The sequence below is a fragment of the Patella vulgata genome, chromosome 1 (genome assembly GCF_932274485.2).
Source record: "Patella vulgata chromosome 1, xgPatVulg1.2, whole genome shotgun sequence".
In the NCBI taxonomy this organism is placed as follows: Eukaryota; Metazoa; Mollusca; class Gastropoda; family Patellidae; genus Patella; species Patella vulgata.
This window is the reverse complement of record NC_065879.2, coordinates 85,330,345-85,346,422: the sequence shown is the minus strand read 5'-3', so window position 1 is coordinate 85,346,422 and position 16,078 is coordinate 85,330,345. Positions and strand designations below refer to the sequence as shown.

At 37.9% G+C, this 16,078-nt stretch overlaps 1 protein-coding gene across 1 annotated transcript; it reads left to right on the top strand.

Annotated features, from left to right (window-relative positions):
• The first annotated feature begins 4,545 nt into the window (after positions 1-4,545).
• LOC126821138 (failed axon connections homolog) lies at positions 4,546-15,579 on the top strand. Its single transcript, XM_050549476.2, has 6 exons — positions 4,546-4,715; positions 6,574-6,685; positions 7,252-7,448; positions 8,413-8,609; positions 10,009-10,125; positions 14,908-15,579. Exons 1-6 carry the CDS (start codon positions 4,699-4,701, stop codon positions 15,015-15,017), a joined length of 750 nt encoding a protein of 249 aa, XP_050405433.1. The 5' UTR covers positions 4,546-4,698; the 3' UTR covers positions 15,018-15,579.
• Positions 15,580-16,078: the final 499 nt, after the last annotated feature.

The following is a 16,078-nucleotide window of genomic DNA, read 5'->3' as shown; positions in this document are numbered from 1 at the left end:
GGTTAGCGTGTGCGCGGTATCATAAGGTCTGTCATCGAGTCAACTGGCCTGGTTTCGATTCCCCGGTTATATGTGACAAGGAGTAGGGTCGCTTGTTCAACCCCTAACCCTAACCCTGCCCGAAAAACAGCAAATCCCCCCACCAACCACCTACACATACATACACACACACACACCCACACACCCACCCACACACACACACACACATACATATCTCAGGGGCGTGTTTGGAATTTGGGCAGCAGTCGGCCCAAGGTGGAACCAACGTCAAATTGTGCGTTAGGTCGGGGCGGGGGGGGGGGAGAAAGATACCCGCAAATTTGATCAAATCAGAAGTTTGAGACAAAATTTCTGCTCATTTTGTTGCATATAATAGTCATAAGGGCAGCAATGCTTCGCACGATAGTTTTTACCACTTTATTTCCTTGAATGTAGGACAGACAAAATATGCTCTGTGGCAGCAGGGGCGTGTCCGAACACCTTGGACCCCGACCCCCTCTGGATACGCTACTGTAGAGCTTGATGCCAACTCAAGCAAAGTCTAGTAAATGGAAAATCGTGTGCGATTTTTTTCAGACGGTGTATACATGGCTTAAATTCTGTTTATATATAAGGGTCAATATATAGGTCATTGTGGATGATGAATGTATGATAATATGCCTTGGTATAACATTAATCTATTTGCACTATAACTGTTGTCTGTATGAAGTGTTGATACTATAGAAGTTAGAACATCACAAGTCAATTAGAACACAGAAAGATTAATAATGGCCGACAATAATAAGTAAGTAGAATGCATCACTAACGTACGGTACAATAACGAAGAGAGCGACTACTGTGCATTTATGGTTTATGTAGAGAGAGAGAGAGAGAGAGAGAGGGGGAGACTAATATTGAGCTGTGTGGAACATGCTAGAGTCGATGATTTGTAGCATATCTGACCCTCGGTATATGTTTGACACGGGTTAAGCATTATGATTATGATTATAATGTTGTAAACCGCATTGAAACCATTGATTATTGTCATTTGTAAGGGGGCGCAAAAACTCAAAACCATGATGCAAAGGGCGTCTTTGCATCCCTCTCACTTAGCCCTGCACCCAATTACATATAAAATATTTGCAGCATTAAACATGCATTATGCAAGAGCAAAATCTGCTTATTACAAGTCTTTCTTTAGGCCTGAAATGTTATCTAAATTATCAATTAGACATTAATTAACTTATCCAGACCATAAAAAACTATCGATGTCAAAGCTAGCCTTCGATGTTGGCTGGATTAGATTCCTATATGCCGCTTAACGGCCACTGATAATTAAATCAAAACAGTGGATAATCGAGACTATGCTTTTTATATTAATGATTTTAGTAATGATGACTGAGACTATGCGACAATTTCACCCACTTCGTTCCGGCTCATAGTGGATCAATTTGACTGAAATTTTCAGCAAATTACCTTTACACTATCTAGTTTTTATACGCCCACATTTTCATGTGGACGTATATTGTCGTCGCCCCTGTCCGTCCGTCCGGACGTCCGTCCACAATTGTTTGTGAACAGTCTACAGGTCACAATTTTTATTCGATTTCAATGAAACTTGAAATATAGGTTTATCACCCTAAGATCTCGGTTCCTTTCGATATTGGCATCTATCGGACCATAACTTCATAACCTAAGGACGATTGAGTTCGAATTTCGTGAAAATCGGCCCAAAACTGACAGACAAAATGTCCGCCGTTCGTTCTCAAATAGCGTAAAAATATGGTATATCAAGGTTGTGAACCCTTGAAATTTGAAATGTAAGTTTATAACCCAACGATCCCGGTTCCTTTCGATATTCGCGCATATCAGACCGTAACTTCCTGAATTATGGCCCCTGATTGTACGCAAAAACGCGTTTTTTGGCTTGTGGATCCTATAGAGGTCATAATTTTTATCCGATTTAAAAAAACATATTATTATATCACCGTTAAACCCTAAGGAAAGTGGAGTTCGAATTTCGTGAAAATCGGCCCAAAACTGACAGACAAAATGGCCGCCCCTCTTTCTCAAATTGCGTAAAAATATGGTATATCAAGGTTGTGGACCCTATAGAGGTCACAATTTTTATCCGATTTTGTTGAAACTTGAAATGTAAGTTTATAACTCAAAGATCTTGGTTCCTTTCGATATTTGCGCATATCGAATTGTAATTTCCTGAATTATGCCCCTTGATTGTAGGAAAAATCACTTTCGTTTTAGCTTGTTTTCTATCCATCTCTCGAAAATGTGGGCGTATCCTGCCTGGCAGCCGCTGGTTAACTATTATAGCGAGAACTTTATCTTATCTCCCATAATGTATCTTTAAGTTGGGTGGCTATACGTGGGTCGACGTTGTCTCGCTAGCCTGGAGGTCACGTGTTATATCCCTGCTGAGAAAGTTCCCTGCTGGTCGACGTGGTTTTCCCTTGCCAATGGTGTAGAACGGAGGGCTTGACAAGGGCAGCTGTCTAGTCGTTCAGGGGCCTGTTTCACGAAATTTTAACTAAGATAAAATCCAAATTTTAGTAATTTGATTGGATAACATTGGAGAGATTTTAGTGTTTAGTCAATCACAATTGAAGTATCTACTTAAATTTGGATTTTATCTTTAGTTAAGATTTCGAGAAACAGGGCCCAGATGGCACGAACATCCATGTGATTAGCATGTGATAATATGCATTTAGATGTCGTACAAGATGTAGAGTATGCTAAATTTTAATCTCGTTCACCGCTACTCTTGATTTCAGACAACCGTCAATAGTGTTACAACAAATGGGTCGGGGGCCGTTTACACCGAGTATTACACCTTTCGCTATTAAACTGGAAACCTTCTTCAGAATGGCTAAAATGGAATATAAGGTGAGTGACGTCATATTGGAGAACATTTGTCATTAAGGTCAGATCAATTTCATATAGACCAAATTTATGTTTGGTCAAAGGTCACGGAATGTAAACAGGGTTAGCGCATATCCCAACTCTAACCCTAACGCTGGACCTAGCCCTAACCCTTACCCTAATCCTAACCTACAATTTGATTGTACTGTTTCATTCTCGTTTTGATGTATTCTATATATTATGTTTTGGATTCAGACATTTTGGAACTATATTCTTCAAGCGTATGAATGCATCTATTTTTAGTAACAAGGGCAATCCTCTATTTATGGTACAACACAACCAATGTGTTTTCTTTCTTCCAGAATTCTCACGAAAGGAAGCGGTCTAAAAAGGGTAAAATTCCATTTATTGAGTTCGAAGGTGAAGAAGTGAATGATTCAAGTTTGATAATAGAATTCCTTAACGATAAATACAAAATAGATCTGAAGAGCCATCTTACCAGTTCAGAACGAGGCATAGCCAGAGCCTTCCAGAAAATGGCGGAAGAAAATCTGTACTGGTAAAATGACACTTATTGACGCATTCGGGCACGCGCCATACAATAGGTTTAAGAGGTAATGTTGCCTGTCAATAGTATGTTTGCCTAATCGGGTTGACCTCGGTTTTTGTACCGCCCGATTGGCGATGGGAAATCATGCTACGTACTTTTTTGGTAAAAACATCGAGATAGAAATAAAATAAAATGAGGTTTAGCGTCCCACTTTTCAGCACTTACTGGGTTAATGACGACGGGCATGCGCCATACGCTGTGTTATGACACGCATGCACTTTATGATATCGTAACATACACTTTACGATATCGCCACATACACTTTACGATATTGCCACATACACTTTACGATATCGTAACATATACTTTACGATATTGTAGCATACAATTTGCGATATAGTAGCATACAATTTGCGATATAGTAGCATACAAGTTACGATGTAGTATCATACACCTTACGAAATCTTAACATACACTTTGAGTCTGGCAAGGGACAACGTATATTCGTTCGGATAGGACGAAAACTGAGTACCCGTGTGCACATTGGTGCATTGGTGTGCATGTAACAGATGCCTGTGTATTTCAAATTCGACATAAGAGTTTGTGGCCTAGATTAGTCATTATCATAAGTATTAAATACATAACCAAGAGAAAATGGAGCTAATTAAAATATAGCTAGGACATGCTCATTATGTTAAAGGTTACATTTACATACCGTACGGTATTTAATAATTATCTGCACTATAAGATATGTCATGTAACTAATTATATAGATTGAAACATGTTATGTAATAATTACACACACTGTAAAACGTGCTATTTGATAATTAATGTAACAATCTTATTTCATTTTATATACACCGTAATCTGTAATGCGGGTTTGATTCAGCATGCTTTATACACCGTAATACATGTTATATATACATCACGTTATTTACACTGCAATGTGTGTTATATACAGCATAATACATACACTGTAAAACATGTTATATATAAACCAATATTATCCCAGTCGATGCAGAACAGTAGGAGTTAAACCCCATTTCATTTTTTGAACCCAAAGTCGCGTACGACTCTATCAAGCCGTGTATACATGGCTTTAATGTGTTCAGATTGAGTGGGTCAATATATGTGTCATCGTTAATGCTGTTACAACCAACCAGTCTTATACAACCGACGGTATAGATGCTGAGTTCTGGTATACATTAATGTAATATCATACGATATGAAGTGATTAAACTATAGAAGTTGGTAGAACACCACATGACTGTTAAAACACTGAAGGATTACTAATGGCGGCTAATAACGGGTAAGTTAAACGTATAACGACGCATTATGCATCATTAACCCAGGGTACACCGGCGAAGTGAATATATGTACTTTACTATATATTTTACAAACCATCGTTCTACAGCCGATGACGTTTCGAATCGGAGATTTAAATTATGCTTGATTCAAATCAATAATACACGGCAAGTAAAGTCGTGTAGCTGTGCGGTGATAAAAGAATAACAAATGGAAACAACCGTTTAGCTCAATAATAAACGCTAAACAAACATACCTGTTTATTGTTTACCTATACTAAACTTAGGCTGCCTATCTGCAGTTAGCTCCCCTTGAAAACAGACACTAAGCTACTTGACTGACATGTTATGTCCTAAATTGACGATTTTTAGTCGAAAACATTAAGTATACTTCGAGAATTTTTAGAAGTATTTGTTTAATGAAATGGAATAGGTTTATTTAGTCTTTGTGTGTATGACAGATGTGTGTATTGCATTTCAAAACAATATACCAATTTTTGGATATTGCGGCCATTCAGGTTGGAGATTTGTTCTTGAAGTATGAAGTAGATTCATCTTTGTAAACGGAATGTTGTTTACCTTAACGACGCGGCACTGGAACCAATCATATTGAATAGCACCAGTATCATGTGACATTCACAATGGCGACTCCTATTAAAGATTGCAGTGTCAAGCAGAATCTATTCCATAAGGCCATCTCCAGATTTCGTCAATAAGGTTAGGGCACGTGATTGTTGACTGGATTGTGTGTTAGGTTTTGGGTAATGGTTAGAGCTGGGTCCAGGGTTAGGGTTGGGGTTAGCGCAAGCCCTGTTTACACCTCGTGCCCTTTGGCCAAATCTGCAGTGTCATTGTTTTTATCGACTCCTTTTACTGACTCATTTCTAAATATAAAGAAAAATATTATGAGTTGTAGAAATTAGAGTTTACATAATAGTTCTCGTCGCTCTTGGAAGTATGACAAGGAGCAGAGTCGCCTGTACAACCTCGCGGGATTTCTCCCACGGCCAATGTGATTAAAATACAGATCTATATTTCGTTTCGTTTTTTTATACTTTCGATGGCCCACACCACATGAAGATCTGACCTGTTGTAGTGATAGTTCGCGTCAGAGGTCACACGAGCGGCTTTTGACCCTATGACGTCAGACATTTGATCAACCAATCAGCATTGATGTTACTAGTGGATAACCCACAGTCCCGAGCAAAACACACCTAAAGCTCGCCGTAACAGACCGTGTCATTGGCCAATTCCTCACACCATTCAGAACACGACAATGATAAAAACTCTTCCAGATCCTAGTGTAGTAAAGACAAGTAAAACGAAATTTTGAACAATAAAAACGAAACGAAATAGGATCTGTGTTTTAACCAGATTGTCCCACAGCTAAAGGCCTGTACGTGCAAGTGAATTATTGAAATAAAATTTTACCATATGTATGTCCCGAAATGAGTAGACCGTAGTAGCGCCAGCGTACTGGCAAAATAGCACACGGCATGGCTTCATTTAAATATGGCACTGTTTAGATTTGCCATGTCATACACAATATGGAGTCCTTGTCAGTGATGCAGGACGGGTGACCTGACAAGGACAGCTGTCTAGTCGTTCGGATGGGACGAAAAACTGAGGTCCCGTGTACACATTGGCGTGCACGTAAAAGATCCCTTGACTGTTGGAATTCGATATAAGAGTAGGCCGTAGTGCCGCTGTCCGGGCAAAATTTCCCTCATATCACACTTTATGGCGTATGCCCGTCTTCATTAGCCCAGGTTAGGAGCAGAACAGTAGGACGTTAAACCCCATTTCATTTCATTTCAACATATGGAGTATGTTTGTTTTTGATACCTCTACTCTTAATTTCAGAAAACCACCAATACTCTTACAACAAGCTGGTCGTGGACCATTTGCACCTAGTCTTTCGCCGTTCCCTTTAAAACTGGAGACCTACTTAAGGATGGCTAAACTTGAATATAAGGTGAGTGATGTCATGTTGTCATAGCCCCTACTCTTGTCTAAATGGATTCGAGATATACCTTTCAACAGAAAAATAGCTCATCGTTTGTTCATTTTACAACAATATCGAAATGAAATGAAATGAAATGGGGTTTAACGCCCTACTATTCTGCTCCTATACTGGGCTAATGAAGACGGGCATACGCGATATAGTGTGCTATGAGGGAAATTTTGCTCGGGCAGCGGTACTATCGCCCACTCTTATATCGAATTCCAACTGCCAAGGGATCTTTACGTGCATTCCAATGTATACACGGGACCTCGGATTTTCGTCTCATCCGAAGGACTAGACTGCTGTCCCTGTCAGGCCCTCCTTCTGCACCACTGACAAGGGGAAACCACGTCGGAAAACCTCGATGAACTTTCTCGGCCAATGAAGGGATCAAACACCCGACCTCCAGGCTAGCGAGCCAATCAAAATTGAAGTATCTACCAAAATTTCGATTTTATCTTTAGTTAAAGTTTCGAGAAACAAGGGCAATCCTCTATTTATGGTACAACACAACCAATGTGTGTTCTTTCTTACAGAATTCTCACGAAAGGAAGCGGTCTAAAAAGGGTAAAATTCCATTTATCGAGTTCGAAGGTGAAGAAGTGAATGATTCGAGTTTGATTATAGAATTCCTTAACGATAAATACAAAATAGATCTAAACAGCCATCTTACCAGTTCAGAACGAGGCATAGCCAGAGCCTTCCAGAAAATGGCGGAAGAAAATCTGTACTGGTAAAGTAACACTTATTTATTAACATCTTGTACACATGCGGACACGCATCATGCATTGTGTTAACAGGGATATTTTGCCCGTGAGCAGCCTAATTTCCAGCGGTGGAAATCATTTATTATTGTTTTCCGGTTTCAGTAAAACTCTGACTTATGTACTGTATGTTATGGATATACACGAGGACGTTGTGTTTAAAGGAGCTAAACCGCTAATATTTGGGACCTAGAAATAGACACATATGAATGTATATAAACTGATTTACATTCAATCGTTTCCGTTTTTACTCTCTAATTCAAAAATCAGTTATGTTAGACGAAATATGTCAGAAGTCTCAATCGAATGGCCGTCTCTAGTGTCTGGTTATTCCAGTCTACACCAATAGTATTTATTGCGCATGCTTTCCAGATAAGAGTCTGTCACCGTTTGACATGACTTGTTGAATATGTCTAGCCTCGTTATTTGAGTCCCTGGTTACAAATGGCACTGAAACGCGTTATGGTACACGATTCGTGTACCTATGGTAAATGTTTATTTTGTCTTAAATATTGGATATCAGAACCCCATCTTAACCCGGTAAGATCACAACATCAATGTTGATTTAAATTGACAAATAATTCGTGTTTTCAATGACGAAGAATTTGGATGATATTGAGTTAGAGACTTAGCTACTTTAATATTATACCTTGGGAATTTGGAAGCCAGTCTAAAAAATTATCTGTGTCAAGGACGTTTGGCTTTGTTTTTAGAATTCAGTAAAGTTCAAGGACGTTTGACTTTATCTTCATATTTTTGTATATCTCCTGTCCACTTGATGTAAAATTTTAGTTCATGTGGCCCCTAAATCGAAATGAGTTTGACACCCCTGATCTAGACCATCGGATGGCTGCGATATTAAATAGAATAGGCTATCCGTGCCATATAATCAACTAACGTTGAACTGGACAATCGAACCTTGTTATTTGTAAGGTGTGTGGCACTACATAGATGGGTTTACGACAATAAAGATTGGATGAAAGATGTCGTAGGAGTACCAAAATTATTTGTGTGGATTGTCGGTAGAAAGATAAAGTCGGAAGCGGAAGGACAGGGTATTGGTCGCCATAGTTACGAAGAGATGATCCGGATAGAAGAAGGCGACATAAAGGCCATGTCGGATTTCTTAGGTTAGTCAGATTCCCGACTGGCAATGATTCCCAGGGTATAGGCCTAGGTTAGATCTATTTCATAAGGCCAACTTCCAGTTTGGTCAAAGGTCACGAGTTATAAACAGGACTAGAGCTAATCCCAACCCTAACCCTGGACCTAGCCCGAACGCTTACCCTAACCATAACCTATAATCTCGCCAACAATCACGAACCCTAACTTTATTTACATCTCAGCGAACTTGACGAAATCTTGAGTTGGCCTTAACAAATAAATCTAGCCGGGTATAATCAACTACACGGGCATTACATTCGGACAGCAATTACGGCGAAAAATAAGGGGAGTTGGGTTGCCGAATGGTTAACTGGTGCGTGTTGTATGAGTCAAGTGGTGTGGTTTCGTTTCGCCGCTTGTACGTAACAAGGAGTGAGGTCGCCTGTCCAACCCCGTGCGATTTCTTCCCACTGCTACGACCCATACGTGCAAGCGAATTATTGAAATTAAACATAAGGCGATCTAATTGGACATTTTGAGTCACCATTCCTGTATATTTAATATTTGTACTGGGTGATCAAGGGAGCTAACTGAAGCATCCAGACATTGGCTATCACTTTAAGCATACATTTTTGCAAGTTTTCCACGAACACTTATTAACGCATTCCACGAATAAAGTCCATTTTATCTCATATAATTGCAGTATTCCGTTAGTCTTTCACAATATTGAAGTGTTATGTGGTGGTATTTAGTTAGTATTGGGTAGTATTGGGTAAATCGTACCGCCATCCGAAAGACTACACCAACGTCTTACTCACTGAGCCACCGTGATATTAGCGATTGAATTTATTTCACACCTAGTCTTGATCAATGAGCGTTGATGGATTCAAATCCAGTGAAAATCTGACACATAAGATGGCATCGAGAGTTGATTAATGTCTTTTCATGTTAATAAATGTCTAATTAATAGTTTATATAATATTTCAGGCCTAAAGAAAGACATGCAATAGACAGTTTTAGCTCTTGCATAATGCATGTTTAAACATTTGGTACTAAAAGCTTTTGAACACCACACCCGAGTACTTTTTTTTGAATAAGTCATTTTAGTGAAGAAATAAGAAGAAAGGTTTTAATCCGCTTGCGTGTAGGGGTATTTAGCAATGGGAGGAAACCGGAGGACTCGGAGAAAACCCACGAGGTTGGACAGGCGACCCTACTCCTTGTAACGTACATCCGGGGAATCGAAACCACGCCAGTGGACTCAATGACAGATCTTATGACACAACGCCCACGCGCTAACCATTCGGGCATCCAAGCCCCATGTTCCCGAAGAACAAAAAGTGAAATGGGTGTGGCCTGACTTCCCACCCGTATAATATTAAAAGATTTTAATTTCAGCTCTTGTATAAATAATAATCTTTTCAGATACCAAGCCATTTTTCTTTGGTGATAAACCATGTGAGACGGACTGTGCTTTATTTGGACAGTTAAGTCAGCTGAGATGGCAATTGCCCGGTACCAAGGCTGAATATTTTGTAAATGGTGAGACATTATAACTTTTCTATGTATTGTTTGACTTTGGGACATGTTCCTGAAGCAACGACTGCGAGTTTCACAACATCTGGCCGTTGCTTGTTTACTTCACAATTCCCGAACATATAGCTATTTATCTACAGACACGTGAGCAATAGCGTCCAATCTGAGGTTGTAACATCGCTATCCTCCACGGAAACCTTGACATTGAATGAACCTTGAACTTTGCAACTCGAGTATCATAGGTAGACATTTTAGCTTGAAAGCGCGATACTTGGTATTTGCGACGAGCGAGGAATTTGACAGGCTCACATTCTGGGCTTTTTTTTTTTTTTTTTTTTTTTTTGAATATTTATTAAAATTAAGATACATTACAATACAATACAATACAATACAATACAATACAATACAAAAACAAAAGATACAACACATAACAAAAACAAAAGATACAACATAAAAACATACAACATTACATATTGGTAGTCTACACAACACAACATATAAGTATATTATAAATAGAAATATTTATAAAATCATCATATGCATTAAAAAAAAAAAAAAAAAAAAAAAAAATCATGTACAGTAGGCTCTATATATTATAAATTCATTTCCAATATACTTGTCCAATTACTTCTAATCTCTTTATGAATGTTAATTTCTATATTAACTATGTGTTTTATAAAAGATAGATATTTATTCTTTTGCGGAGTATTATTTTTACTTTTTTCGCTACAGATATAATATTTAGTTAAGAATAATAGATGGTTTGTTATGGTCCACTCTGACCTATTAAGAAATGTGCTTTGGTCAATAAATCCAAAGTGAATATTGTGCTTTTTCAAAACGATTTCTATATCTAATTTATTAATTAGTTTATGAAATTCAGACCAAATTTTACTAGAGTAATAACAGTAGTAGAAAAGATGTTCTATGTTTTCAATGGCGGCACTGCAGAAATCACACAAGTTAGAAGACTTTAATTTCCATTTGAGTAAAGTATCGTTTGTATATATTATATTCTGTAAATTATATTCCGGTAAAATTTCATAAATTAATTTAAAATATACTATTCAAAAAAAGTAGGGGATATTTGATTTTGGGAGCATAATACTAAAATATGCAAATGAATACGAAAAAAGTCACTATAGAACCTAACAGAAGAAACATTTCCAGTTACATGTGACGCCCAAACGCACCAATAGCTACCGCATGGAATGCAGGTGATGCTTGGGATCATCATGGGGGTCCAACCCAAGATTTGCACGACTCTGACTTTGAATGTTACAGTCATTGTGGCATTGAATTCCAGGGTGGAAACATCAGTTTAATTGTTTTAGTGACCAGAAAACAAATTTTGATATGCGTCGGCTTACCCAAAATGAAAGGTTACGTGCCCTTGGCATGCTACAGATCGGCACAACACAGGCGGTTGTGGCGCGGACGATGAATGTTTCTCAGTCTGTCATAAGCAGGCTATGGTCCAGATACCGTGATACACAATCTGTACAGGACAGACCACGCTCAGGTCGACCAAGGGCGACAACTCAAGCCCAGGATCGATTTATCCGTACCTTGGCCTTGAGAAATCGTGTCATCACAGCAAATCAGATCAGCGCTCGTCTTCAAACAGACACTGGTGTGAGAGTGAGTGGCCAGACGATTCGGAATCGACTGCATAGGGGTCACCTTCGCGCCCGACGTCCTCGCGTGATCCCTTGTTTGAGAGATCATCACATTCAGGCAAGACGTCGTTGGTGTAGGGATCGTCAACACTGGGATAATCGAAGCTGGTGCAATGTGATGTTTTCAGATGAGTCAAGGTTCACTGTTGATTTTTTGGACAGACGTAGGAGGGTGTGGCGTCGTCGAAACGAGCGCTTCCAAGACGTTAACGTCATCAGACATGATCGATTTGGGGGTGGTTCTGTTATGGTGTGGGGAGGCATCACTGTTGCTGGAAGAACGGCTTTACATGTTGTTGCAGGGCGTGTTACAGGCCAGTACTACCGGGACAACATCTTGGCAGTCCATGTTGTGCCGTTCGCACGACGTCATGGCCGCCGTTTCATCTTCCAGGATGACAACGCAAGATGTCACAGGGCCAGGATCGTTACAGGTTACCTCCAACAACAGAACATCACCACATTACCTTGGCCAGCACTGAGTCCCGACCTCTCCCCCATCGAGCATGTCTGGGACATGCTTGGACAGAGGTTACGTCAACGTCAACAACGTCCTGCCAATGTCCAAGAACTTGCTGCTGCGTTGCAACAGGAATGGGACAATCTGGACCCAAATGACCTTAGACGTCTCATTAGGAGTATGCCACGTCGGATCAATGCTTGTTTGGCAAACAGAGGAGGATTTACCCGTTACTGACTTGGTTGTGATGCTGTGGTAACTTTGCTGTTTGACCCCGGGTATCATTTTACCCTTATAATGGTCAGTCTGTGCCTTACTTAGTCTAACGATCATTTGGAATAAATCGATGAATGTGAACTTCATTTCATTTTGTCATTTGTTTCTTCGTCAGTTTCATTAGGTGACTTTAATAACACTTAAAAATCAAATATCCCCTACTTTTTTGGAATAGTATATTTATAAAAATCATCGATAGTGATGACATCATTTAAAGACGTCTGCCATTTTGAAATCGATGTTGGTTTAGTAAGTTTTTCTAGGATTAATTTATTGTACACATCTTTAGATTTAATTTTACAGATTGAGTTATTATATATTATGTTTAATATTTTATTAAGATAGTAACAGATTGATGTCGGGTTAGGATTATAGATACAAGTGGAAAGGTTTAATAGCTTTCCTACTTTCGACTTGATACCTTGAAAAGTTAATTTATTTTGTTCACTGTTATAGTTATCAGTATTTAAATCTTTTACATATACAATATTATCATTTAATAGATTTGAATTATATATTAGCTTGTTGTTTATTGTTATATTTTTATTATTCCAAATACGTTGACCTTCAAGATTATCAATAGTATCAATGTAGCTTGTAAATACATCTTCCCAATTTTGATAGAGATTTTTAGAGAATGTTGGTAGTTGTATTAGTGTCGATTTATAGTTACACATTGGCAATAAATGCCCACCGTACTCTTTTAGCATAAGGTTGTATAGTACTTTCCAAGGTTGTTCTGCTTTATCATCTACAATTTTCTTTATCCAAAATATACATTGTGCCTTTAACATTGATTCAATATCAATCATTTTAACTCCGCCTTTTTTATAGTTTTGAATTAATACATTTCGTTTAATTTTATCATTTCCATCCCAGATAAATTTGTATATTATTCTGTTAAATTCTTTAATTAAGTTAACAGGAATTGGTAGTGATAATGAAGGATATACAATTTTTGGAACGGCAAATGTTTTTACAATCTGTATTTTTCCCATTAATGATAAACATCGATTGTTCCATTTACTTAAGGTTTGTTCGATTTCTTGATATTTATCGTTGAAGTTTAATTTAAATGATATATTTTCATCACAGAAAAAGTATATTCCTAATATTTTGATGTAATTTGTACATATTTTAATTCCGAGAGATTTGATTTCTTCATCATTATTAAAGTTTTTATAATTTAGATTATAAATTTCAGTTTTTGATAAGTTGATTTCTAAACCTGAAATTTTATAAAATAGCTTTAAGACCTCAAGTAGATGTCTTGCAGATTTATAATCTCTTAAAAATACTGTCACATCATCAGCAAAGGCTGTAACCTTAATATTTTGTTTTCCAAATTGTATTCCAAATATATTTATGTTATGTCTTATCTGATTTAATAGTATTTCAATGCAAAGATTAAAGATACTTGAACTTAGTGGATCCCCTTGTCTAACACTCCGCTTAACATCAAAATAGTTAGTAGTAAATCCTTTGTTTAAAACTGCACATGTAATATTTTTGTAAAGAGTACTTATCCATCTGACAAAGTTTGATTTAAAACCGAATACCTTTAAAGTTTTAAAAACAAGCTGGGCTTGTATCCAATCGAAATTAGTACCGACATATGCAGAGTATTACGTAAAGAACTTGATAAGATGTACGTAGTTAAAGCGAGATCAAGCCTCCTATAGAAGATGGAGGCAACACTGTGTAGCTGATAAACTTCATCATATATAATACCAAATCTGAGTAGAATACAAATCTTTATTTTATAAACAGTAGTGGAATACCGCGTTTTATCAGTGAAATAAAAGTGTTATTCCACTGGCTAGCAGAGTTTACCTAAAATGATTGTAAAATCATAAAATAAATAGAACATTTGTCGTTTTGTCGTGAATAACATATTTTATTTCATCTCTAAGCAAGAAAACGTTTATATTTTCACGAATGCGTAGCGTAGCATTCATGAAAATATAAACGTTTTCTTGCTTAGAGATGAAATAAAATATGTTATTCACGACAAAACGACAAATATCCTCTATATATTTCGTTTCGTTTTTATACTTTCGATGCCCTTCTCTGCACGAAGATCTGACCAGTTGTAGTTTAGGGTTGCTTCAGGGTTCATACGAACAGCTTTTGACTCTATGACGTCAGACATAATTTGATTAACAAATCAGTTTTGTTGTTTCTAGTGGGATACCCACAGTTACGTGCCAAGAACTTGCCGTACAGACCGTTTTATTAGCTAATCCCTCGCATCAACCAGACATGGGTACTGTGTAAAACGAAATTTTGAACTATGAAAAACGAAACGAAATGGGATTTGTGTTTTAATCAGATTGGTATAATATCACCCTCTTGTAATGTTTATTCTTTCAGAAAAGTACACCAATCTTCGTGATTATTGTGATCGAATGAAGACGACATTCTGGCCTGATTGGGATGATTGTATCACACACGGAGATAAGAACAACATACCAAAATCATAAACATTAATGTATTTATAAAAGATGTATTTTGTAAGAGCTAAATCTGGCTAAGGCCGATTTTTATTTTGGCTTCACTTACAGGTTATAAAAATCATTAATTAAACATTTATTTACCAAGGTATGTTACTGAATCAAGTGGCGTGGTTTAATTTCCCCGCTTGTACCTGACACGGAGTAGGGTGTGTTGTCTGTCAAACCTCGTGGGGTTTCTTCGGGTCCTTCGATTTACTCCCACTGCTAAGCGAATTATTGAGATAAAATTGAACCGTATGTTAGTCCTGAAAAAAACAAGTTTCTGACGACTGGACGATAAACCCCATTTCTCAGGGAGCCCCGCCTCCAACTTCCCGGTTTCCCCTCACTACTAAAAGATCCCTACGCGCAAGCCCATGACAATCGAGACTACACTGTTCTTCCAGAGACGATAACTAGGCCCGAATTGAAATAATCTGACTATCTATTAGAGATTATCTATTTTTTAACTATTATAGCGAAAATCGTCAGCTCTTTATTCTTATATAATGCACCTTTAACATTAAATAAATTAAAATTTCATCCAACATCAGACATGATAAGTTTTCTTTTATTATTGGGACTCTTTGATTTGGGGAGGGGGTTTGGATGGCCGAATGGTTAGCACGTTCGTGCTGTATCATAAGGTTTGTCATTGAGTCAACTGGCGTGGTTTCGAATCCCTGGTTGTACGTGACAAGGAGTAGGGTCGCCTGTCCAACCTCGTGGGTTTTCTCCGGGTCCTCCTTTTTCCTCCCACTGCTAAAGACCCCTACGCGCAAGCGAATTGTAGAAATAAAATTGAACCATATGTTAATCCCGAAATGACCTAGTTTGTGTCGAGTGGACGTTAAACCCCATTTCTCTCTGTCTCTCTTGATTTTAGGAGTCCTTAAGATACTTCTCTAGGAGAAGATTTCATCATTATTTTGATCGTCTCCGCACTGGCAACGTATAACAAACAGCGTGTTCTGGATATAGTGCTAACTGGAACGATACTTTAGACTTGGATTTTAGAAGATGAACTTATTTAGCAGAAGATAAATTAG

What these genes read in the sequence shown, in the direction of transcription:
- LOC126821138 (XM_050549476.2), top strand. An exon ending in TGGCTAAACTTGAATATAAG is followed by an intron (nt 6,686 to 7,251) that starts GTGAGTGATGTC and finishes TCTTTCTTACAG; the next exon opens with AATTCTCACGAAAGGAAGCG. An exon ending in GGCTGAATATTTTGTAAATG is followed by an intron (nt 10,126 to 14,907) that starts GTGAGACATTAT and finishes TTATTCTTTCAG; the next exon opens with AAAAGTACACCAATCTTCGT.